This window comes from Microtus ochrogaster, chromosome 1, assembly GCF_000317375.1.
Source record: "Microtus ochrogaster isolate Prairie Vole_2 chromosome 1, MicOch1.0, whole genome shotgun sequence".
Taxonomy (NCBI): domain Eukaryota; kingdom Metazoa; phylum Chordata; class Mammalia; order Rodentia; family Cricetidae; genus Microtus; species Microtus ochrogaster.
This window is the reverse complement of record NC_022009.1, coordinates 67,377,471-67,400,865: the sequence shown is the minus strand read 5'-3', so window position 1 is coordinate 67,400,865 and position 23,395 is coordinate 67,377,471. Positions and strand designations below refer to the sequence as shown.

Below are 23,395 nucleotides of genomic sequence, written 5' to 3'. Positions count from 1 at the left end.
TGTCACCCACGAAGCTCTGGAGAGAGCACATGCTTCCCTGTTGGGCTCAAACCGCTCACACCAAGGGCTGCTTCCTCAACAGGGAGGTTAATGAGTCCTTTGCTGGAGCTCAGGTCTCTCTGCTTCTGTAGAGCTGGCTCTTAGCTCAGAGCAGAACCTGGACATAGGCAGACAGCACTTACAGCCACTTAGTGTGTTAATAGTGAGGATGGGTTCCCTGCACTGGGCGGAAAGCTTTGGAAATGTCTGAGACCTCGCATGCAGGGGCGGTGCACACCAAGGGACATACGATGACTGGTGCCAACAGAACATGCTTCTTCACATAGGTAAAATACAGTTCTGGGTTAGTTTAACATGATGAGGGCCATAAGCTCCTCTAGTTTAAAGCAAGTAAATAATAACATTATTTCACAAAACCACTTTTATATGAGAGATGCAAGATGCATGGGTAGCTCTGATGCCAGGGAAGAAATAAAGCAATTAGACTAGAAACTGCTCTTGCCTCTACTGCTGACTGTATGCTGTCTTAATTGGAAAGCAGGACACAAAAGAGACTGCCAAACATTGCCAAGAAAAGGAAGAATAGTCCTTCAAAAATCCTGTTTCATAGAAAAGTCTGTCCAGGATTCTAGATTGTTGACCAAAGATGGATGCCCCAATGTTGCAAAGGAACCTTGGGCTACTGACCAGGCAGCCAGTTGTTTTTGTCATTCCTCACTTTTTTTGAAGTTGCTTGAACACACTTTTCCCTTGCTCATTTAATATTGTTTCTTTCTCAGGTCTCTGAGGTGGTTGAAGACTAGATAGTTATATAGTTTTCTTTGTTTAACAGACTCAAAAAGGAAATTCACTAAAGAAATGTAAAGTATATAAAGTTGAGAGATATGAAAATATAATTTTGAATTGATAACACAAGTTAGAATAGAAAGTGAATTATGTATAATACTTTGGACTTGCCAGGATAGGATAATGGAGTATTTTTTCTGAATTTGTCAAATGTAAATGAACTAGACATTGTTGATGCATTTATTGCCTGTATATATTGTACATAGTTATTGTGCTTATTATATATAGATTTTCTTCCCTTTTTTTATTAGACAAAAGGGGCAATGCATAAACAAAAGTAGTATTTTGTTTATGTTTTAACAAATAAAGCTTGCCTGCAGATCAGCATGCAGAGCTAAGCCACTAAAGGCCAGGGAGTGGTGGCACACACCTTTAATCCCAGGACTCAGGAGACAGAGGCAGGCGGATCTCTGTGAGTTCAAGGCCAAGACTGAATTTGTCTAAAAGGGAAACAGAGCTCGCCCAGTGATTCCAGCACCTGTCTTTAATCACATGCCTTTAATTCCAACACTAGAGAGGAATATAAGGTGGGACGAGACAGGAATTCGCTTTTTCAGTCCTAAGATTTCATACAGGTAAGAGCTCTCTAGTGGCTTGACTGCTTTGCTTTTCTGATCTTCAGGTTGAACCCCAATATCTGTCTCTGTGTTTTTATTATTTGTGCTACAGATTCCTGGAAATTCCCCTAACACCAGCTTCCCCCTAACCCCGTGATGGCCCCCACTATTAAGATAACTCTTCCATTGCTCTCCCACTCTGTCACTCCCCCGACTTGACCACCTATTCCTGATGCATGAGCTGGCTTTTTGGGAGCCCATCCCCTAGGGTGGTATGGATGCAGGAAGGGAGGAGCTTGGTCCTGCTTAAACTTGATGTGCCAGGTTTTGTTGGCTCCCCATGGGAGGAGTAGATGGGGTGGGGGGAGATAGAGTGAAGAGCAGGAGGGGGAATTGTGGTTGGTATGTAAAATGAATTAAAAAATGAAAAAAGAACTGCACACACATACACAAAAGAAAATGCTGCACAGGTCTACAGCCCAGTCTGTCTCAGTCAAGGTGTCCTCCTCTTATTTTCTGTCCAGTTGAAATAAATCTAGTCAGCATACCCTCACATTTCACATTTCAGAATCTATCATGTTTGCCTCAAAATGTCCAGGGCCTTGTTGGGCCTCTGGCACTGTGGCAAATGGAGGAACAGCCGAGTAAAAATAAGTGCCCCTTTGGAAACTGAAAGAGAGCAAATTGTTTGAGTCAAAATCCACTGCGCCCTTGTGAGTAGCCGGGAGCTAAACTGTTCTCAGGACTGTAGCACCTGTGGTAGAACAGCTATTTGGAAGTCTCGCCTGGGGGAAAGGCATTTTGCCTGGGACCCTCTTTATCCACCAGGACCTCCATGTGGTTTTCACTGGCTTCTCCCGTCATTCTAGCTGGATGATACTGGTAGGTTGGCCCAGGTCCCTGTTCAAGAGAGAACCAGGGCCTTTGGGTAAATAAACTACAAGTTTTGCAAGTGTCAGAATCTGACCCAAGACCACTGCATTCTGTTATCTAAACTCGCATGTACCCTGTTATCTCTTTGAAGAGGGCCCCTCCTAAAGAGTTATTTAGGGCAGTTTCTTTGCTTGCAGCAGCTCCCTTCCCCTTCAATGCTCTCCCACCACCACCCCACTGTGGTAGTTTGAATATCCCATAATCTCATAGGGAGTGGCACTATAAGGAGGTGTGACTTTGTTAGAGTGTGTATGGCCTTGTAGGAAGAAACACGTCACTGTGGAGGCAGGCTTTAAGGTTTCTTATGCTTAGGGTACCCCCACCCGTGTCTCATTGGACTTCCGGTTGTCTGTAAGATATAGGACTTCTCCAGTACCATGTCTACCTGCACGCTGCCATGCTCCCCACCATGATAATGGACCTCCGAAACTGTAAGCAAGCCACCCCAATTCAATGTTTTCCTTTCTAAGAGTTGTCATGGTCATGGGTATCTCTTCACAGCAATAAAACGCCTAAGACACATACCCAACTTAAACGATCCCATAAATATCCAAACTCCCGTTTGGTGGCACTGTTCTCCCTTTTCAGAGACACACAGCAGTTCAAGCCCCAGTAAAGCTTTATTTTTTGGCCTTATTAGTCTTGCTCTTCTGTAAACCTTACAGATATAAGTGGCTGGATCTCAAGATTTGTGGCTTTTTTTTTAAACTTTTGGTTACTGTATACTTAATAACTTCCCTCAATGAAAACTGAAGGCATGTCTATCATGACTGTTCTCCACATAGAATACCACCTCATATTATAAAATAAATTCATTGCATGTCTAGTACCAGAGTCTTGTTCCTGGCTTGTTCTCTTGAACCATTTGCCCTTGTTCGGTAAGTGAGCATCCAAGCTATGTAAAGGCTTCATCTGTCATCTCTAAGTTCCGTATGAATGTTGTCCCACCTACAGGATTCAGACGCTGTTTCAGTGTCCCCTGCCATTCCTAAAAATTGTATTTGTAACTTAAGAAATGTTTGGTAGAGTGCTTGCCAGGCACACACAAGGTCTCGGGCTTGATCCGCAGCACCACCAGAAGACTCAACAAGAAAGCAAGAGAAAAGTCAAAACCAAGGTGTGTGTGTGTGGGGGGGGGTGAATTATCAAAAAAAGGATATCTAACCACAACAGAGTGTACAAGTTTTATGGACATGAACCTAAATCTTCTAATAAAACCCTAAAGTGGAATGCCAGGGATCCGGCAGTCATTGGACTATGCTTACAGCTGCAACCAAGGGCTTCCCAGCAAATTCTGGTTAGTTTGAGGACCGTTTTGGCATAATGCAAAACCATCCACGGACTCCCTGGAAGCAGGGAGCTTTCAGAGGACCACAGAGTGGAGGGCTAAAAGGGCAGTTTTGTATTAAGTTATTCTGATAAACTACTCTGAATCCTTGAAAGCAGTCAGTCCTCAGGAGCCTCTGCTGTCTACACTAAGACAAAGTGAATCTCCCAGAATCACAGGTGGTCCAATACCCATCTCTTTCTGGGGCTGTATGTCCTCACCTCGATTCTGAAGTCCACGGATGTTAAGTGTCAGCAGGCCTATGCTCCCTCTAGAGCAGTGGGTATCCACCCCTTTTGGGGTCCAACAAATGATCCTTTTAGAGGGGCCATGTATCAGATATCATATACTTATATTACAACTCAATTATAATTTGCTATAAGATAGTAACAAAATTACAGTTATGAAGTAGCAACAGAAATAATTTTATAGTTGGGGGTCACCATATCATGAGGAACTGTATTAAAAGGTTGCAGCACTAGGAAGGTTGAGAACCAGTACTCTAGAGATACTAGAAAGGGTCTCTGCTCTAGCATCTCTAATATTTGGTCCACGGTGGTACAACAGCTCAATGTTCCTGGATGTGTGCTCTGAATCATGCTCTATGCAAGAACACAATGCTATATAGACTGCTTTCTACAATTTGGTCCATGAGATTTCTACCGTAAGGCCTTTTTAAGATGCTGTTTATGGTTTTCATCCATTTGGTTTCCTTTTCCATAGTTACTCTGTAGCCATTAGTGGGACATTTGTGGGACAGACTGTTCTCTGCATTGATTTGTCTGTACGTCTTTGATAATCAATTGACAAGATTAGACAAGATTAAGTAGGGCAGTTTGGGGCTGTTCTGTCCCACTGATCTGTTCATCTATGCCTTCCAATAATACATTAAAAAAATTACTGTACTTTATGGTAAGTGCTTAGAACCAAATGTACAGGTTCTTGAAGTGTTTTTCTAGTCTTATGACAGAATTATGTAGAATAGTTGGTACATTTTAGGAATTAAATTGGCATTTTGCTTAGTCTACAGATGAAGGTGAAAAAACTTATTTATTAGCTCAGGCGTTTAGAAAGGACTGCTGGGTTCTGGGCTCTCAATTCATATCAACCCTCTTCCAAAGCCCAGCGAACGTTGCTAAAGAGAGGGTTGGAAAGAAGCTATGCACAAGAGCAAGCCAACAAGTCAATATTCTCACGCAGCACTACTTAGACTCAGTGGGTTGGGGAAAAAAAAAAGAAGTAGGGAGGTGAGCATGTTGGGGATACCAGAGGAATAAAAAGGGGGAGCTGGGAATAGATATGACCAAGATACATTATTTACATGAGCCAAACTATCAAATAAATAACATTCTATTAAAATAAAACTAACCAACCTCTTGGAATAATCCTAACAAAGGAAGTGACAGATCTCTACAATACCCAAGAAGACATTTTTATTGTTAAGACACCCTCATGATTGGGAGATGGGACATGAATAGTGACACTTTACATTCTTTTCCATTAGAAGGTTCCTTACACAGACTATAAGCGGGTTTAGTAGGTGATATGGACTCAGCTTGCGTCTTCAGTGTGCGGTTTAGTAGGAATGGCTACCTACACCCTAGTTCCCTGTGAACTTTGTGCCATAGAGTGAGCCATTTCCACAGAGATCCTTGATCATTTGTAGCCACACATAGGAGCCACCACTAATCTGGTTCCATCTTTCTTTAACAATTTGGCCCATCCTTCCTTCCTTCCTTTCCTTCACAAGACGGTATCTCTTAGACGCAGGGCCTACAGGCCAACACCTACCTACTTCTCTGTTGCAGAGCGATAGTTCATACTATTGCTTTACTGTATACAAATGACACAGTCCACAAGGATCAAGGATTCAGTCTTCTGAAGATGCTGAATTATGCCGGGCGATGGTGGCGCATGCCTTTAATCCCAGCACTCGGGAGGCAGAGGCAGGCGGATCTCTGTGAGTTCGAGACCAGCCTGGTCTACAGAGCTAGTTCCAGGACAGGCTCCAAAGCTATACAGAGAAACCCTGTCTTGAAAAACCACAAAAAAAAAAAAAAAAAAAATGCTGAATTATGTTAACCTGGGCTATGTAGTAGGTACAGGGGCACTGTCCCAGCCTCAGGATGTCCTGTCCAGAGGGTGGGCACATATGTAGGCTCGCTTCTCAAGAATCTGCTGAGACACTTTCTTAACCTGCTCATCCAGGTTTTCTGGAGAATCTGTAAGAGAAGAAAGGAGTATAGGTAATCCTTTTTGCAACATGGTAATACAAAGAGGTTCAAGGAGTGTGTTTCTACCTAAGTTAGTTCCCCATTGGACTAACTGTACCCAAAGACCCAGGTCTTATGTGAGAAGACCCTACTTGTTAACTGGCTCCTGGAAAGGTCATTTCTCTACGCTCCACAGTATACCACAGTCCTGCAAGCCATGTAGGCCCCGAGGCTGGGCTCTACAGCTTCAGTAACGGTTGTAATGGCCTTCTCCACTTTAATTGGCAACAGAGCGAAGCTCTTCAGACTGCCATGCCAAGGTAAACCTGGTCGTATTTCAAAACAAGGACAAGCAGTTACTAAAGAGAAAATGCATTTCAAATGAGAAGTAACCTGTCTTCCAGGGCCAAGACTTCTGGAGAAGACATTGCAATTCTGTAAATCATTTTGGCTAGAGTCTATGGCTAAAGAGACGAGGATAATGGCCATCTCCTTCTTTCAGGATCTCTCCTAACAGACACAAGCATATCCTACATAGGAGGCCTTAGTATGTAGGGATGTACTTGATCTAGCAAGCCCTCTACTGTGAGCCCAAATCACTTTCCTACCAGCAAGCTTTGGGAGGAAATAAAGCACCAAGAGCTATCGATGCTGGCTGGACTGGGAGCCTGCTTTCCCACAGGCCATCTCACTCACACTTGTCCAGCTGAGACAGGCTGAAGAGATTCTGGTAATACGCTTCCACACAGAACATGTTGGCCAACATAACCTAGAGAACCAAAGTCAGAAGGGACAGCAACTGAGAGCCCCGAAGTTGACCTTTAAACTCAAAAAAATCCAGCCTATTGCCACACCGGGTGTGATACCCGGTGTGCAAAAATGCCTGGCTCAGAAGTTACATAGCACCATGACCCAAACACAGCCTGACCAGGAGCAAGCTCCTTGGGATCTCTGAAATGGTTTCTGTCTCTGGGAAGTGGGCACCCATGGGCTATTTGGAATAATGTGTGTCAAGAGCCTGACAAACAGGAGTTGCTAGTGACCAACTTGCTTCCTCCTGCAGGGTGAGGAAAGTGTAGTACAGGGAATGAGGGTGGGCTTGTCACTTACCTGCCTCCTGCCCAAGACTAAAGGCCAGGATCAGGAGCAGCAATGACATGGCCACAGCACAGCAAACTCATCCACCCATCTCTGCAACTCCTCCTTGGGGCTGGAGGCTCAGCCTCTCTAGTGCAGGACTCCCCAACAATCCAAACTACCCAACTTCTCCCTCCAGGCTTCATTAAAGCACAGTAGATAAAGGGCCTGCCCCTGTAGCCACAATCCTGGCAAACTCATTAAGGCTTTTGTTTACTATTTCCTGTGTAGGGCTGTGCAACTTACCTCATGGTCGTGATTCGGGAGCCCAGTTCGGATAGAGCGGCTAGCCCGTGACAACACGGCCGTCATGGCATACAGGTTGATGAGGATGTTGGCCACCCGCTTCAGCACCAGCTGCTCCTCAACAATGGTCTGGGGACAGAGGTACAGAGTGGTGACCAATGACGTTTTCCCTTCTCTATACTTGGGCACACGTCAGGCTTAAACAGGTCTCAGAAACCTGTCTGGAGCTTAGTGCACTCAACATCACCTTCAGCAAGACTCCCCACAGACATTAGCTCCTTGAGTTCAGCCTCAGGTAGGTATTCCAGAGAGGCACTCTTTGGTTGGAAGGTACTTAGAACACTGTGAATAATTCACTCAGCAGGGCCCCCACCACCACCACGGGCAGTGCTGGCCAGCAGTTCCATGTTCTAGGCCTGGACTCACAGGCGGGCAATGAGCCCAAAGTGGACCCATGGCTACTGACCGCATAGGAGTATAAGTAGGGGAGGCAGTATCCTGATGTGTGATTCCCCTCTGTATGCTGTAAATATGTTTTATTACCATTGGCTAATAAAGAAGCTGCTTTGGGCCTGTGGCAGGGCAGAATACAATAAGGCTCAGGGAAAACTAAACTGAATGCTGGGAGAAAGAAGGTGGAGCCAGAGAGGTGCTAAGTAACTGCCAAAGGAGACAGATGCCAAAACTTTACCGTTAGGCAACACCTTGTAGTAATACACAGAATAATAGAAATGGGTTAATTTAAGATTTAATAGCTAGCTAGCAATATGCTTAAGTGATTGGTCAAGCAGTATTGTAATTAATATAGTTTCTGTGTGATTATTTCAGGTATGGGGCCCAAGAAAGAACAAGCAGCCTCTGTCTACAGTATCCCATGCCCAGGCAGGACCCACTTACCTTTCCAAAACGGAGTAACAGGGTTTCAACAGTCCGACCAAAGTAATACACATTTTCCTCAAGCTTGTTGGCACTGTCCTGTCAGTGAAGAAGATAGACTTGGCATCTCTACCCACCTAGTATTCAGTCTGGAGGTCCAGTGAAGGGCAGAGAAGGAGTGGGGCACCTGAGTGTACCAACTGTCCTGGAGGATCCCAGATGCTAGCCACAGCCTTCTGGATTGGGAATACCTGGCAGGAGGGGACCCAAATGTGAAGTACAGGCGCGCTGGGCATACTTACTCCAAGACTGGGATGTACAACGCCAGGTTTGCTTGTCAGTCCTAGGTCCACGGTTCGGCTCAGCGAGTCCCGAAGCCTTCGACCAATTGTCTCCAAGACTGTGGTCACATTGCCTCTTTTAAGCTCTCTGCAGGAAGTGCACATTCTTGTGATTTAAGACTCTACAGCTTGTTTTCACTGACCAACAATATGGCACCATAGAACTCTGGGCTTTTCTATAGCTGAGCATGTGGGCTCCTCGCAGGGTGGCTTTCTCCTCCTGGCAGGGGGAAGCTTTTGTATGGCCAGCTTTCAAACAGTAAAGTAGTCTACAAAGTCCTATTAGCAGCCTGTATGTGGGTTCCAGCAGGGGTAGAGGGGCAGAGAAGAGAAACTAGTCTCAAACTTGCAACCTGTTAGTGGGGCACCTCTCACTCCTTAGCTTCTGGATGTCTCAGCAGTGCAGTCAACATAATAAACATTTCCAAACACCAGGTACCTTCCAGTGTGGGAGAGGGACATTTGCAAGGGAGGGATGATCGAATTTAATGTGCCTGGAGGACAATGTGACCCCAAAGGCAATGAGAACAATTTGGGCAGGTTGCCCTTCCTGTTGCTTTTGGTGAGGGGGATGTTAGAGGTGTTGCCTTCCGGACCCTGTCACTACTGTGCAAATGATACTGTACTTGCTTGTGCCAGCTCTGCAGTGAGCCTGTGTGCAGGCTGCACCACCCACCCACTGGGCAGTCTTTTCTCTGGCCTCTGCTGACAGGTAGGGACCAATAACAGATGGGAAAATAGCACATACTTGATCCTTGAGGTCAGGATGCGTCCAGCATGCTGCAGGCCTGTCAGGGCAATGAACAACCGAAGAATCTCATTGGTTCCCTGTAGCCAGAAGTGTGAAGGTCAAAGCAGTCCAGCAGTGCAGTCTGTGACTGGACAGATCCAGCCACTACCTATTGTCCAGATGGTAGAGGCTGCCCCTGAAGCAGCTTGGGAATAAGGCACAGAAGCAGGCTGTGGCTTGGTGTTAGGGAACACATGGGAAGGGTAGTAAGGCTGACCAGAGGGTATGGCCTCTCATTGGGACGCTTACCTCACAGCTGTCTGGCATAGTCCATACATTTTTCTAGGTCCCAGAAACCTTATTAAAACTGAAGCCAGGTTTCCCTGGGCAATGAAGGGATGTGATGACCACACAAAGTGTGGAACAGATAACCCATGGCTCTGTGGGTTATCTTAGATCAGAATCCTTGGGGAAGCTACAGACAGCTGAGCAGTAGTAGCTTGAAGCTCCCCAGGGGAACACAAACACACAAACACACACACACACACACACACACACACACACACACACACACACACACACACACCTTCTCCATGTAAAAACAGTACCCCAGCTACTAGGCTTCTAATACAATTCTACTATAGAACAGGAAGCTGGAAGCTGTAGGCTTCACAGCCCAGCACCATCCTGTAGTTGGACTGGCACCAAGGAGAGAGAAGTTTCCCTGAGAGGAAAAACTGGGCATGGAGGCTCTCGTGGTTCTTCACCCAGCTCTGAACAAAGTCTGCCTCACATTAAAACTTCCTCACCTTTCTATAAATTATGGCCCCAAGAGCAAACCCTGCTGGACCAACTACGTTGCCAGGAACTCTGAGGAATCCAGGCCTCTCCCTGCAGGAAGGGCCCATAGAGAGGCAACCTCCAGACAAAATGACTTAGACATGCCTGGCTCTTGGAGGAGCCAACCCTTCTGCTAATAGACTTTGGCTGATAAGACAGAGATGTTGACTGGGCCCACGACCAGGGAGACCTCCTACTAGAGCCGACAGGAGTCAGCTCAGCTTCAGCTCACCGAGTGAAAGCACAGCCTAGACAGTGGGACGGAAGCAGAGCGGGAGCTGGGACTGGAGTCCTGCCCTGGCAGAACTACAGCAGTCACTGGGAAGCTACGGGCCCAGTGGAAAAGGCCTTCAGGAGCGCGTTCTGAAGGGGCTGCTGGACTCTCTCAGCCTGATTCCCTCTACAAAGCCAGAGAGGGTGGAAGCACTGGTGTGTGGTTGAGGGTTCAGCCAGAGGTCAGCCTGCTATGTCATTTTAGGTCATTTCTGGGGACGTAGCAATTTCTCAGGGCTAGGAAGGCTGAGAGGAACACAGGGTATCACTAAGGGGTGTACAGGGAAGCAGGGTCAGCAGGGATACTCACCTCAAAAATGAGTAGGATGCGGGCATCCCGCAGCATACGCTCATAGGGGTAGTCCTTCATGTAGCCCGAGCCCCCAAGGATCTGGAGAGCCTCACTCACACACTGCCAGGCAGCCTCGGAGCTGAACACCTGCACAGACCCAGACAAGGTTAGAGCCTGGTGGGACTGCTCCACAACCAAGTCATCCCCTTGGGTCCTCTAAGAGCAAAGCCTAAGCTCTGGGGAGCTGAAGCCCAGAATCCAGTTGGAGAACGTGTGGAAAACCTGAGCTTGGAGACGAGTGGTTCAGAGAAACTTTCCACGTAAGCACAGGCAAGTTCTTTCGCCTTCTTGGACCAGTGACCAGCCTGTGTGCTCCATCCCCAACATAACTTGTCATGCCTCTTGTGCCAACTCCTGTGCTTTGTAATTCACCCAGATTTCCCCTTCTTAGGCAGTGCGGCCACTGTTGTCACCCTCATGGGCTACCATTTTTCTCTCCTGGCCACTGTCTACTGAACATTCTATGGATAGAGAAACTCAGCTCTAGGTTAGCATGTGGAAGAGGTCAGTTCTTGGGCACCAGTTGGACCACAGCAGACTCCCCAGTGCCCATTTCTCTGGGCTGTCACATCTTCTGCCATTTCTCTTAGGAATTCAAGTCCAGAGGCCAATTTAAGGTGGGGTTGTCACCTGTATTATAGCTGGAAAAAGACCTTTTCTCAACCCGACCTTCTAGTCCATTCCCATTCCTTTAAGTCAGCTGCCAATTCTTAGAAATACTTTCTACCTCAGAATCACTCAGTAACCACAACCAACCTGCAGTCTAGAGATCCTTTCCTAAGATCCAGAGGACAAGAGCAACTAAGAAATAGAACACCTACCCAACAAAGGCAAGACCAGATGCCAACACCTCAACTATCATTACTACAAATGCCTAGACACCAGAACAAAAATGGAAACATTAATAGTCAAGACAATGTGTCCCCTCCAGAACCCAGTACCCTCGCTAAGTAGACTCTGAAATTCTACACAGCTGAAACATAAGACAAGAACGTTAAGGAGGATACGAACAAACCCCTTAACAGAGTATGTGAAAACACAAAGAGTAGAATGAAATAATGAAAACAGCTCAAGACATGAAAGCAGAAACAGAACCACTAAAGAAAACCCAAACTGAAATAAAACTGGAAATGGACAATCTAGGAAGTCAGACAAAACCTCAGATCAACCTCACTAACAGAGTACGAGGTAAGGAGGAGAAAATATCAGGCGTTGAAGGCAACATAGAAGAAAAGGACAAAGAAAATGTTAAATGTAAAAAAATCAGGCACAAAATATCCAGGAAATCTGGGACACCATGAAAAGACCAAATTTACAAATAATAGGAATAGGAGAAGGAGAAGAAACCCAGGTCTAAGACACAGAAATATTGTCAACAAAACAGAAGAAAATTTCCCCAACCTCAAAACAAGAACCCCAAACAGAAGTAGCAGCAAATTGGTATCTACATACATATATATTTGTGCTTATTCTATAAGAATTTTACTGTTTATCTTGATTATACCTTGATATTATAAAACTAATAAGAAATGACATGTTATTTTAGGCACTGTAAGTTTTAGCATCATTAGCTTTCTCAGTAATTTTATGTTGGTGATTTTATGACCTCCACTGTATAGATAAGAATGGAGGCTGAGAGATACTAAGTGAATTGTTCTAGGTGACATGGTTAGGAACTAGCAAACTCAGCATTTGAGTCCAGGCGCCAATGCTTACTTCTGCTGTTTTGCAGGTAATGGCCAACTTGTGCTTTTCCCAGGTCTTCCTGACTTTAACACTTTAAGTACCCATATCCTTGGAAACTGCCCAGTTTAGGAAACCCAAGATGGCTGATCTCTTTGTCCTTTCAGCTCCATGGTAAGCAACTTAGTAAATAAAGCCACAACTACCTTTTACTGTGGATTATCCAGCTCACTGATTGTTAATTAGAAGGGGGTAGTTGGGCAAGTGAAGACAGCAAGAGAGAGACCCTGCAGCACTCAGCCCTAAATGCCTTTACCATTGCTGCACTCTAAAGGCTCAGAGATGGATGGATGCAGAGGGGAGGTGGAAAGATTAGAAGAACCAGGGGTAGTAGATGACTTTAAGGAAAGAGTTTCCAGACACAACAGGACTGATACACATATAAACTCAGAGACTATGACAGCAGGCACAAGACCTACACACGTTCAAGCCAGACAAAATCCCAACAAGGAGAAAGGGAAGTGGGTGCAGAGTCCATAGCCAAGAAGCAACTGATTGCTGCTGGGAGAGGAGGAATCAGTTTTTCTCAATGGAACGACACTGGTGCAGCACCCACTCTCCACCCAAACCCTGTGCTCAGCAGGTGGACAACACAAACCAGGCTCCGTGGGGAGGGAAAGAACATGAAGTTGAGTGGGTAGGGAAGTGGGGGAGGATCTAGGGAGATTTGAAGGAAAGTATATAATCAAAATAGGTTATATGAAATTCTCAAAAAATAAATTAAAAAATACTTTAAAAAAAACAGAACAAAGCTAGAGGGTTGTGAAAATGAACTTACAGGCTCTTACTCTTAAAGTAAGCATATGAGAAAACTCTGTGGAGCCGAGGAAGACAGTTCCAGCTGACAGTGATGGCCCAAAGACAATAGGTCCAGTAGTAAGGTGGCTGAACAGAAGAGCGGGAAGCACCCAATGCCACAGAGGTAAAGACAGTGACTGCTGTATGCTGTGGACCAGGTTCTGTCTACTTGTGATCCCAGATTTGCCTGTTTAACCCTTAGGTATCCAACTGAAGCAGTACCAATGTTACCCCACCCTGTTAACTGACAAAGTTATGGCCCAGAGGTGAAGCTAGGAGAATCCTTATTGCAGCAAAGGAAGAAGACCTTGAAAAGGGATGGTTTGAGGAAGCCCAGGAACAGGGGTTAGAAACGTGGGCCCGTCCTGAACACCAAAGCATTTTCTACTTGCAATGTTTCTGGATCCCCTTAGGATAAAAAAACAACATTCAAGGAACTCAGGACTTGGCCCTTTTACACACCAAAGAAATACAATTCTTGTAACCAGTGCCTTCTTTTTACCTCATTAAACATGTTATAAACAAAGTTCTGACCAAGAAGAAAGGCTATTAAATCTGAAAAAAGGTCATTCCTCCCCAGGGGAGCCCAGATAATTTACATGGATATAGTTTTGACATCTGTGCCTTCTGTTGCTACGACTAGGATCAATCAGTAAAAATGGGCACAATCCACAGTGAGAAACACTGAGCTGTCTGCAGACTCACACTAAATGGGCACAGTCTACAGTGGGAAACACTGAGTCCTGCAGACTCACACTCGGCTTCACTTCTCCCAACTTCACCCTAGGGCCCTGCTAACCCAGGAAGCTGCACATGTGCAAATACTAAGTCAAGTCGCTCTCTCACTTAACAGGAGGAGGAAGACGGTCGACAATGCCACAGATCAGAAAGGCTGCATCTCCCCCAAGTGCTAGCTCTAGTTGAGCTGGGCTTACCTTCACCATGGCTGCCTCGATAGAGCAGTCAGGAAACCCTGGCTGGTCTAGCATCCCCGCGGTGAGGTAGGCCATGCTCTCCATTACATATGCCTTCTGAGCCATTAGCACAAACTTTTCCTGAAATGTTCAGAAAAACAAAATCAAGAAGCAATTTGCACGTGCATAGGCTTATATCTCCTAACTCTTCTCCCAAGAAGCAAATTACATCAGAAGCCTTGATGTCCCAGTGGCAATAACGCCTTGTACAGATTTCATCCTATGTCCCTGCCCATAGGCATAGCGCAGCGAACCAGCAACTGAAAACCTCTTTACCTGAATCAAACCAAATTCGCTGAGATTCCGATTGAACTGCTTCCTTGTGCAGGCATACTCAGCAGTCAGTTCTGAAGAAGAAGAAAAGAGTTGTCAAAACAGACAAAAAAAAAAAATCCAAAACAAACACAAAAAAAGATTTTTGAATTCTGGAAAGTATTTCCTAAGACCAGCATTTCTGGTTTCCACTTTCTGGTAGCTGGTTGGAGGGGGCATTCTTGGTCCTCACGGGCCTATAGGCAGTAGGCAGGAGGGTAAGAGCAGAGAAGGCTGAGTCAGCTGTGAGGGTGTGGGGGGAAGACACTCATCTCCCTTACATACCACCCTCCTCACAGAAAAACTGGAGATACAAAGAGGAAGGCTGCAGGCATCGGGTGTAAGCGAGGTGCACAGGGCATCCAAGAAAGATGTGAAGAGGGCCCACAGACACTCAACTACAACGTGACAGGTACCTTCATGTCAGAGCTCTGGTTGGGGCCTCAATGTGTACAGCTGTTTATAGTGCCAGGTTCTCAGAGCCTCAGAGGGACACTCAGTACCTACTACCCCGGCACCAGTACTTCTAGTTCTGCTTGCCTACAACTTGTTTCCAAATATGCCCTCTGGTGTGAACCAGTAGCAGCTGGTCTCCAATTGTACCTGTACTCAAATGTTTCCAGCCTATGAGAACTCTCACTGATGAGAGCCACAGAGCATGCTGAACGAGTAGGTTCAGCATGAGCATAACAGGTAGATTTGCCTCTGGGTCATGATGCATGGGCCTGTGTAAACCACCGCCCTCTCTGGGCCTCAGTTCTCTACTTACCAAATAGAGGGACGAGTCCAAATGTGTGCCTACACTGTTGTAAACTCTAACAGTCACAAAACACACAGGGTTGTGCTTGCTTCCAGGACTTCCCAGCCCACATCTATGCCCAATGAGCCATGGGGCTCTGGTGAGATCAAAGCTAATGTTTTCTTAGTGCCTGGCTCAAGGACTGGCATTCATTAAACAGCCATGTTTGTCATGGATAGAGTAGCAACACTTTATGCTCCTGACAGAATGCCTGACTAGTGTGTAAATAAAGCAGAGGAATATTGAAATATACTAGCCTCTGGGGAAGGAGTACATTTGGTCTAAATCAAAGGCAATATGCCAAACTTAAGCTGTCTGTCCAAATGGCCTACCTCAGCCTTGCCTATCCAGAAGAAACGACAGAGACGTTGTTGGTATGCAGTTGGTGCTGCAAAGGGCTCCTGCTCCTATTTACCTACTATGGAGATTAATCTTTGGTGTTAACCTGATTGGCTTTAGAAGCACGAATCACGATACTAGGAGACAGCTCTGGGCATTGTTTGTGAGGGATTTCCAGAGATGCTTAACTGGGGTGGGAAGAACCACCCTGAATATGGGCAGTATCAGCCCGTAAGCTGAGCTTCCGGACTGAGGAAGAAGGGAAGAAGCCATGGGAGCACGCATCTATTCTTCCTGCTTCCCAACTTCCCACGTGGTCGACTGCTTCCCATTCCAGCAGCCACAGCTAGAGATGTCCTAGCCACACCTTCCTTGCAAGATGGACCAGGCATTCCAACTGTGAGCCAAAATTACCCACCCCCTTCCTAAGGTTGTTTCTGTATTTTGTTACAGCATGAGTTAAGTAACTATTCACCTACCAATCAGCTTCTTGAGCATCCCAGACACAGCACTGCCCATGCTGAATCGCCCGCTGTTAAGGATGTTCATAGCTACCTGCAGAGAGGGCAGACAAGGTTCAGAGGCACTGAAGAAGGCCGAGGGAGCCAGCCATACCATCTTGTGCTCAGAAAGCAAAGGCACGTGTCTACAGGATTCTATGCCAGCATCCAGACCAAGTTAATCCCTCTGCCTGTTTCCAGGGCAGACACGAGCAGTTCTGAAGGCTTAGTCACTGTTGTACCTTCCCATCAACATCACTGGCCTCGCTCTGACCACAGAAAACATCATTGCTCACACTCTAAATGCACCTGTCAGAACTCCTGGTCCATGGGCAGGCACAGAAACCCAGACTGATGTAAGTATGCCGCAAGCAGCAAGGATTTTCCAGCTGTGCTTTGAGGTCAGCACCCACATTTTACAGATGAAGCAGGTGTCTGTGTTCAGAGCAGAGCTGTGACTTTCTCAGGACACAGAGATGACCCTGGTGACTGCAGCCAGGAGGCCACAACACTGGCTGATGCCTCCTCCCCTGCCCTTCATTCTGTCTGATCCAGTACAGTGAACAGGTGCGCAGCTCTGGTTCACATGCTGTGCCACCTCATTCGGAGTCACAGGGTCTCCTCACCAACCAGAGAGCGCTCTCTCTCTCTCTCTCTCTCTCTCTCTCTCTCTCTCTCTTAAAATATCTATTTATTTATTTATTATGTATATAATATTCTGTCTGTCTGTGTGTATGCCTGCAGGCCAGAAGAGGGCACCAGACTCCATTTCAGATGGTTGTGACCCACCATGTGGTTGTTGGGAATTGAACTCAGGACCTTTGGAAGAGTAGGCAATGCTCTTAACCTCTGAGCCATCTCTCCAGCTCCACAGAGAGCTCTCAAGGGAAGAAACTGAGTGAAGCCACAGGCTTTGTTCTAAAAATGGGCAACAACACAAGAGCTGGGGAAGATGGGGACCCTTGGACACTGCAGGCACCGTGGGAAGAGGTCTTCAAAGACCCACTGTAGTCTCCATACATCCAGCAATTCTGATACTACAGTTACACACAAAGGGATTGTGAACATATTTTCCAAACACAAACTTGAAGATGAAAGCTCACACACAACAGTGCTAGCCCCAAAGTGACAACAATTCAGCCTAATGAAGTGATGAGTAAGATGTGGTTTACTCAGCCGTAGGTGGTTATTCACCCACACAAAGGAAGGAAATGCGGGCTCATGCTGAGACGTGGACGATGGCTTGAGAATATGCTGCGAAAGCAGCCACAAAACACCTCACGTGTGTACGATTCCAGCCGTATGAAATGCTCATCATCCACAACCCAAAGAACAGAAGGAAACAGCAGTTGCCAAAAGATGGGGGTAGAACTGGAAGCATGGCATGAGAAGTATAAGACAATATATTAAAAATGATAGGCATGTGTATTTAAAATGGCAAATTAAATGTCACATAAAACACTTCTCAATAAAATATAAATCTGGGGCTGGAGAGATGGCTCAGGAGCTAAGACCACTTGCTGCTCTTGAAGAGTACTCAGGTTCAGTTCTCAACACCCACAGGGTGGCTTACAACAGCCTGTGGCTCCAGTTCTAGGGGATCAGAAACCTTCTGGTCCCTACAGGTACCAGGCACACATGCAATTCACATACACAAATGTAGGCACTCACATACAAACATAAAATAGAAATAAACAAATCCAACTGAATAGGTGGTACACGCCTTTCGCCTCAGGACTAGGGAGGCAGAGGCAGGTGGATTTCTGGCCAGTGTAGTCTACATAGTGAGTTCCAGGCCAGTTGGAACTACATGGTGAGACTCTAATCTCAGGAAAATAAATCTTTAAAATATAAACCTGACTATAAGAGGAAAAGTTTAGGGAGGGAGTTAAGACCCAGGGTGCTAGTTTCTTGGAACCTGGACTTCTGTTTTTCACACTTACTAGGGAAGGGAAATCCATTCCTCACACAGGAAAAAGATAAAGATTCCTCATCCTAGTGAGACCCCTCCTCTAGGAGCAAGCCACTCCTCCGGTCTCTACAGTGCTGATGTCCTAAGAGCCACACACACACAGTTACAGATAAAGCACAGGCTCACGTGCTAGGGAAAACAGAGCAGAACACGAGACTCACACGTGAAAAGGCACAGCACTCACAGGAGACTGGCCTTCAACTCACCTTAAAGCCACCTCCAACTTCTCCAAGGACATTTTCCACAGGCACTCTGGTGTTTTCAAAATGGACTTCACAAGCTAAAACACATGGAATTGAAAGATGGTGACTAATACATGCAAACCAGTGAGCTCCTGACCCATAGGCCTGTGACTAAGTCACTCTCTTAGCATCCTGAAGAGCAGGGAAGAAAGGCCACATTCCTGCCTTTATGGAGCTCATTCTTTGGCCAGAAAGACACTCTATAAATGCAAGAACGTGGTCGCATGATCAGTGCTATGATGAAATAAACAAGCCAGGAGTTAGGTTGTTTGTGTAGCAGAACATGCAGGCAGTGCTGCAGGGACTATTGTGCAAGGGCACTGTCCCAACCCTGCCTCACCCTGTGAACCTCACTGTGTCACTCACAGGGACCAGTGGAAATAAACAGCACAGAGAGACGGGGCTGCAAGGGCGGCTATCATTCTTTGAAAGGCTATGCCAGACTTTTCTAAGGTAACATTTAACAAAAGCTGAGAGGACCAAAATAGTCAAAGACAGAAAGACAAATAGAGCACACCAGCATTTCTTCTTCCAACCCAGATTCAACAGGATTCTTGTTCCCTATATTTAACACAGCCATACCCCTGTATATGGGGTAGCATCTTCCCAGCTTGGTGCGGTGCTAGCAGATGAAATGAAGCTAGTCATATGTATGCAGACACACAGTAATCTAAACCAATTCATCAGCACCCTTCAGACAGAAGCATCCACCAAAGAAATAAAATCCTACAGCTGCAAGCTAAATCCTGAAGCGACTGACAGACAGGGCCACTGTAGCCAGGGACCACCAGCAATCCTGAAAGAAACACAGGCTCTTCTGGTCCATGTGAGTGACACAGTGAGGCTCACAGGGTGAGGCAGGGTTGGGACAGTGCCCTTGCACAATAGTCCCTGCAGCACCGCCTGCATGTTCTGCTACACAAACAACCTAACTCCTGGGTGGTTAAACCAGAGAGAGAGAGAGAGAGAGAGAGAGAGAGAGAGAGAGAGAGAGAGAGAGAGAGAGAGAGAGAGAGAGACACTAAGAATACAGAAGGTCAGGGTTCAAGAGACAATGAGGCCAAGTGCCATAAGCTGACCTGATGATTTTTACTCAGCTATTGCTCTGGCAAAGTGTGGAGATGAAATGCCACAAGACATGACCTCTCTGTCTGCTGGTCATACTGAAGGGCTGGCTACATGGGCTAGAGGATCTGGCCATTCTTTGCAAGAATACTCTACTGGGTTCAGGGAAGATTTTTGACCTCATCTTATGTTCCTGGACCCTCTTTGGGGTCCTGCATATTGCTGTGGCACCAGCTTCCCAGCTGTCAACAGGGAAGTGACACTGTTGAAATGCTCAGCTCCAAAGACACAGGGCACACAAATGTGGGCCTTGATGTGCCAGGAACACAGTCCCTTGTAGGGTGGCCACTCTGAAACTGCACCATGAGAACAGTTTAAGAATGCCGTGGCCGTACTGGGTGAATGGAGCAACAAACAGGACACCAGCCTCCACTGAAGCAACGGCTGACCAGGGAAGGAAAGGCAGGTCTGCATGGAAGGAAGAGAGAGGAAGGGATTCCAGGAAAAGAGATGGGTTGGCCTGCCAGAAGATGTTTATTCCAGACACCGTGGTTGTGTGACATCCACTACTGTGCCATCAAGGCTAAGATTCCAACCGACTTCACTCACCTAGAATCAACAGTACTGAACGCACCAAGGAGCATAGGCTGTGACTGCATTCTTAATTTGATTAAGCGGACATGCTTAACCGAAACCACAAGCAATTAGATGTCATTTTCCGTTATCGTTATCAGAGTGGACAGTGAACGTGTCTCTCGGGTCTGTCACACTCGTGCACATGCCTATCTGCCACACTTACTGTTGGAGCCTCGAATGCCTAATTTCTCTTCAGGTTTCCCATTAGTGATTCCGCCAAAGTCTCTTTCTACTATGAATGCAGTGATTTTGTCTTTTATCGAACCATCAGAATCAACCACCTGAGTTTTTGCAAATACAGTAAAAATACTGGCCAGTCCTCCATTGGTAATCCAAACCTGAGGAAAAACAGAAGATCCTTAGAGACACCCCTCAGCTCCACCCACCCACTGAATTTCAGGCCAACACGCAGATGTTCCGCATCAGGGAAGACAAGGAGGAAAGCCCCATATAAGCCAAGCCTGTGTGAATGGGCACAAGAGCAGACGCGGCTTAGGTCTCTCCAGGGCAGGGATGCGCTCAGGAACCAGGGCAGGGCAGGGCTGGAGCATAGCTAATGTCACTAAGATGGCCTCTGAGCTCCACTAAGACCCGACCACTGACAGACTTAAAGAAAGAAGGAACCTTTTCATCACTGCTGCACAAACACAAGGGTACAAGTTTTATGTACTGTATCTACTTATCAGCCAAAGGAGCGAAAGTGGGGATGAGGAGAGAGTGCTCTATGGACTGCAACGGACGGGAATTATTTACTTTTAGTAAGAGATGAGCAGGAAATCTGAACGCTAACTAGGTAAGAGGCCATTGTTATCCTTTCCCCCAACTGCTAAAGGCATTTCAGTGTTCTATCTTTAAGCAGTCCTTGATGAAATCTTGCAGCTGACACTCAGAGGTGCTGCTGCCAGCAGAGGAAGGACTGCCAGCCGGGGGTGTGCACTCCTCCAGCGGGTGCCAGGGCCATGAGTGCACCGCACAACACTTTACATCTTTGAAATTGTGTGGAACCAGAACTGAAAATCAACACACAAGAGCAGCTGTGAGCACAGAATCAAGGAGACTATGGAGTCAGATGGCCTTGCTCTAGTCCTGCCTCTGCCACTGAGGGTCTTGACCAGCCACTCAGCGGTGCCTCGGCTGTTCAGATAAAGGAGCAGCACACGGCCAGTGTGATGTACAGAAGATGGACACGCAGAGTCAGTGGCCTGCTAGAGCAGACAGGGCACTGAGGTCATGGCTATACCTTGGAGCCATTGAGGACAAAGTACTTCTTATCTTCACTTAACATAGCTCTGGTCTGGATGGAGGCAGCATCACTCCCACTGCAAAGACAGAGCTATGTGACCGAGGGGGAACAATACTGTGAGTAAGATTAAAATACTTCCGAGGGCTTGGAAATAAGACAGGCCTTTAAAACACCGAGTCAGACCAAAAACCCCATGTCTGTTCCACTTGAGCTCTGATGCTTGAACAAGGAACATGGTCAGAGTCTGGAAGCAGAAGGGAACATTCCAGTAAAACTTATACCAATGAGATCTGTGTGGACAACAAGTAAAAGAGTAGTAGTGGAGACAGGATGGACAGAAGCCCCACATGGAAATGGGCTCCACAAGGGCTTTGCAGTCTCTGTGTGGGTTCGGCCACAGCAGGAGGAAGCCTGTTCAGGATTTCAGGTGAAGGGAAACACGATTAAACAGGGCCCCGCTGGACTTGCAACAGAATCTGAGTCTTGCCCAGGCCTGCTTCGTCCTTGCTGTGTGACCCTTGACTGGTTACAACTTCTCTGAGCTGCAGCTCCTAATCTGGAAATGTGGACTTGCCATCCACTCCATGTGCTCTGAAAGACTCACTCAAGTTTGAATGAGGCTTGTGAGCCACAAACACTGACTGTAAGAATCCATCTGTAAGTCTCAATGGGCCAGAGAGAAGATTGCTATCCTATCAATAGTTGTTGACTCTGAAGGCTGCAGAGAGAAGGAAATACAAACCAGCCACTCCACACAAGTTCCATGTCCCAGGGACCTTTGATGGTGCCAAGTACACAGGTGACATTTTGAGGAGACAGACCTGGCTGGCTCTGTTAGGCAAAAGGCTGCGATGTGTTCCCCAGATGCCAGTTTGGGCAAATACTTGGCCTTCTGTTCCTCAGTGCCAACCAAGATGATCCCCTAAAAGAAACACACAGACCAACTGAAGTTGAGAGTGAGGTGTCTTTAAGGGCAGCCCCTCTGTTGACAATATTTACTTCACTCAAGGGAAAACAGTATGAGTTCAGAGGCAGCAGCCTCAGATGCTGCTTAGAAGGCCAACCTGCTGAGGAAAGGCCCACTACTTACGCACAAGGTCTACCACAGTGGTAGCTCTGGAGCCAACCTAGGATTCTCATCCCTGCTTACCTCAGGGCAATCCTGGGAGACCATGGGTCAGGTATGATTTACAAGCTGAGGACTTCTCCTTTATGGGCAGGAAGGTTTGGATGATGAAGTGTGAATACAGGGGGTGCTAGAACTTCACCCAGTATGGGAATGTACAGTTTCAAAGCTGTGCTCCCCAACTCCAACCCTGTTGCTAAATCACTGCAGTCTGGACACCTAATCTTGGGCTGCAAAGCTGAATGCCGAGTCCATTTAACTGCCTTTCACCTGTGTACAGAACTGCCCCGGATAATGGGAAACCTTGAGGACTGTGTGCCCTTGAAGCTGTCCCTCCCACCACCATGTTTTAATTCGGGGAGCAGGCAGCGTGTGTGTGCAGACAGGACAGGGAAAGGTGCATTTCCAAAGACAGCACGAGCCTGTCTCATGTGCAAGTGCAGCTGGGTTTCTCCGCTAGACCCTGAGCGATCAAACCCATTTATGTCACAGGAGCAGTCCCCTGTCTCCTACTTCCCCCAGAAAGCCAAACATAGGACCTCAGACAACTGACCTTGAGGCCAATAGCCTGGTGTGCCGCCAGGGTCACGGTGATGGAGCAGTCCATGCTGATGATCTCCCCAAGCCGGGCATACATGGTGTTGGAGAGGCCTAGGCCACCTAAGGAAGACAGACCAGTCTAGCTGACTCTCCAACTGGGGAAAGAGATTTATTTTATTTTTCTAATTTTAAAGTAACAGCAGAAACTTTAAAAGAAAATTAAAAAACAAAAAGTAGCACAAGGAAACTATCCTCTATAATCTTATCCAGAGTATCTGTATACATTTTTAGATTTCTGAGGCAAGAAAACATATATGAAGCTGAGTTGTTAATATAGACATCTACACAAACAGTAAGCCACTGAGTATGTCGCAAACCCCTTCTACCAAAAGACATTTACAATCCAGGTGGCACCAGATCAAGGCTCTTCTGCTG

The 23,395-nt window shown here is 46.5% G+C and overlaps 1 protein-coding gene across 2 annotated transcripts in view; it reads right to left on the bottom strand.

The window, feature by feature from the left end:
• Positions 1-5,074: 5,074 nt before the first annotated feature.
• The window catches only part of Acad9 (acyl-CoA dehydrogenase family member 9), a 26,543-nt gene continuing 8,222 nt past the window's right edge, over positions 5,075-23,395 (bottom strand). For both annotated transcript variants that reach the window (XM_005343795.3, XM_026782270.1), the window contains exons 4-18: positions 22,974-23,080; positions 22,116-22,216; positions 21,292-21,370; positions 20,215-20,389; positions 18,315-18,388; positions 16,116-16,191; positions 14,463-14,533; positions 14,148-14,267; positions 10,630-10,758; positions 9,225-9,304; positions 8,438-8,564; positions 8,157-8,234; positions 7,260-7,388; positions 6,573-6,645; positions 5,075-5,885 (exon numbers count right to left, since the gene is read on the bottom strand). In XM_005343795.3, the coding sequence (XP_005343852.1) occupies positions 5,785-5,885; positions 6,573-6,645; positions 7,260-7,388; positions 8,157-8,234; positions 8,438-8,564; positions 9,225-9,304; positions 10,630-10,758; positions 14,148-14,267; positions 14,463-14,533; positions 16,116-16,191; positions 18,315-18,388; positions 20,215-20,389; positions 21,292-21,370; positions 22,116-22,216; positions 22,974-23,080 (1,520 nt within the window). In that variant the 3' untranslated portion in view covers positions 5,075-5,784. The remainder of the gene's footprint in view (positions 5,886-6,572; positions 6,646-7,259; positions 7,389-8,156; positions 8,235-8,437; positions 8,565-9,224; positions 9,305-10,629; positions 10,759-14,147; positions 14,268-14,462; positions 14,534-16,115; positions 16,192-18,314; positions 18,389-20,214; positions 20,390-21,291; positions 21,371-22,115; positions 22,217-22,973; positions 23,081-23,395) is intronic.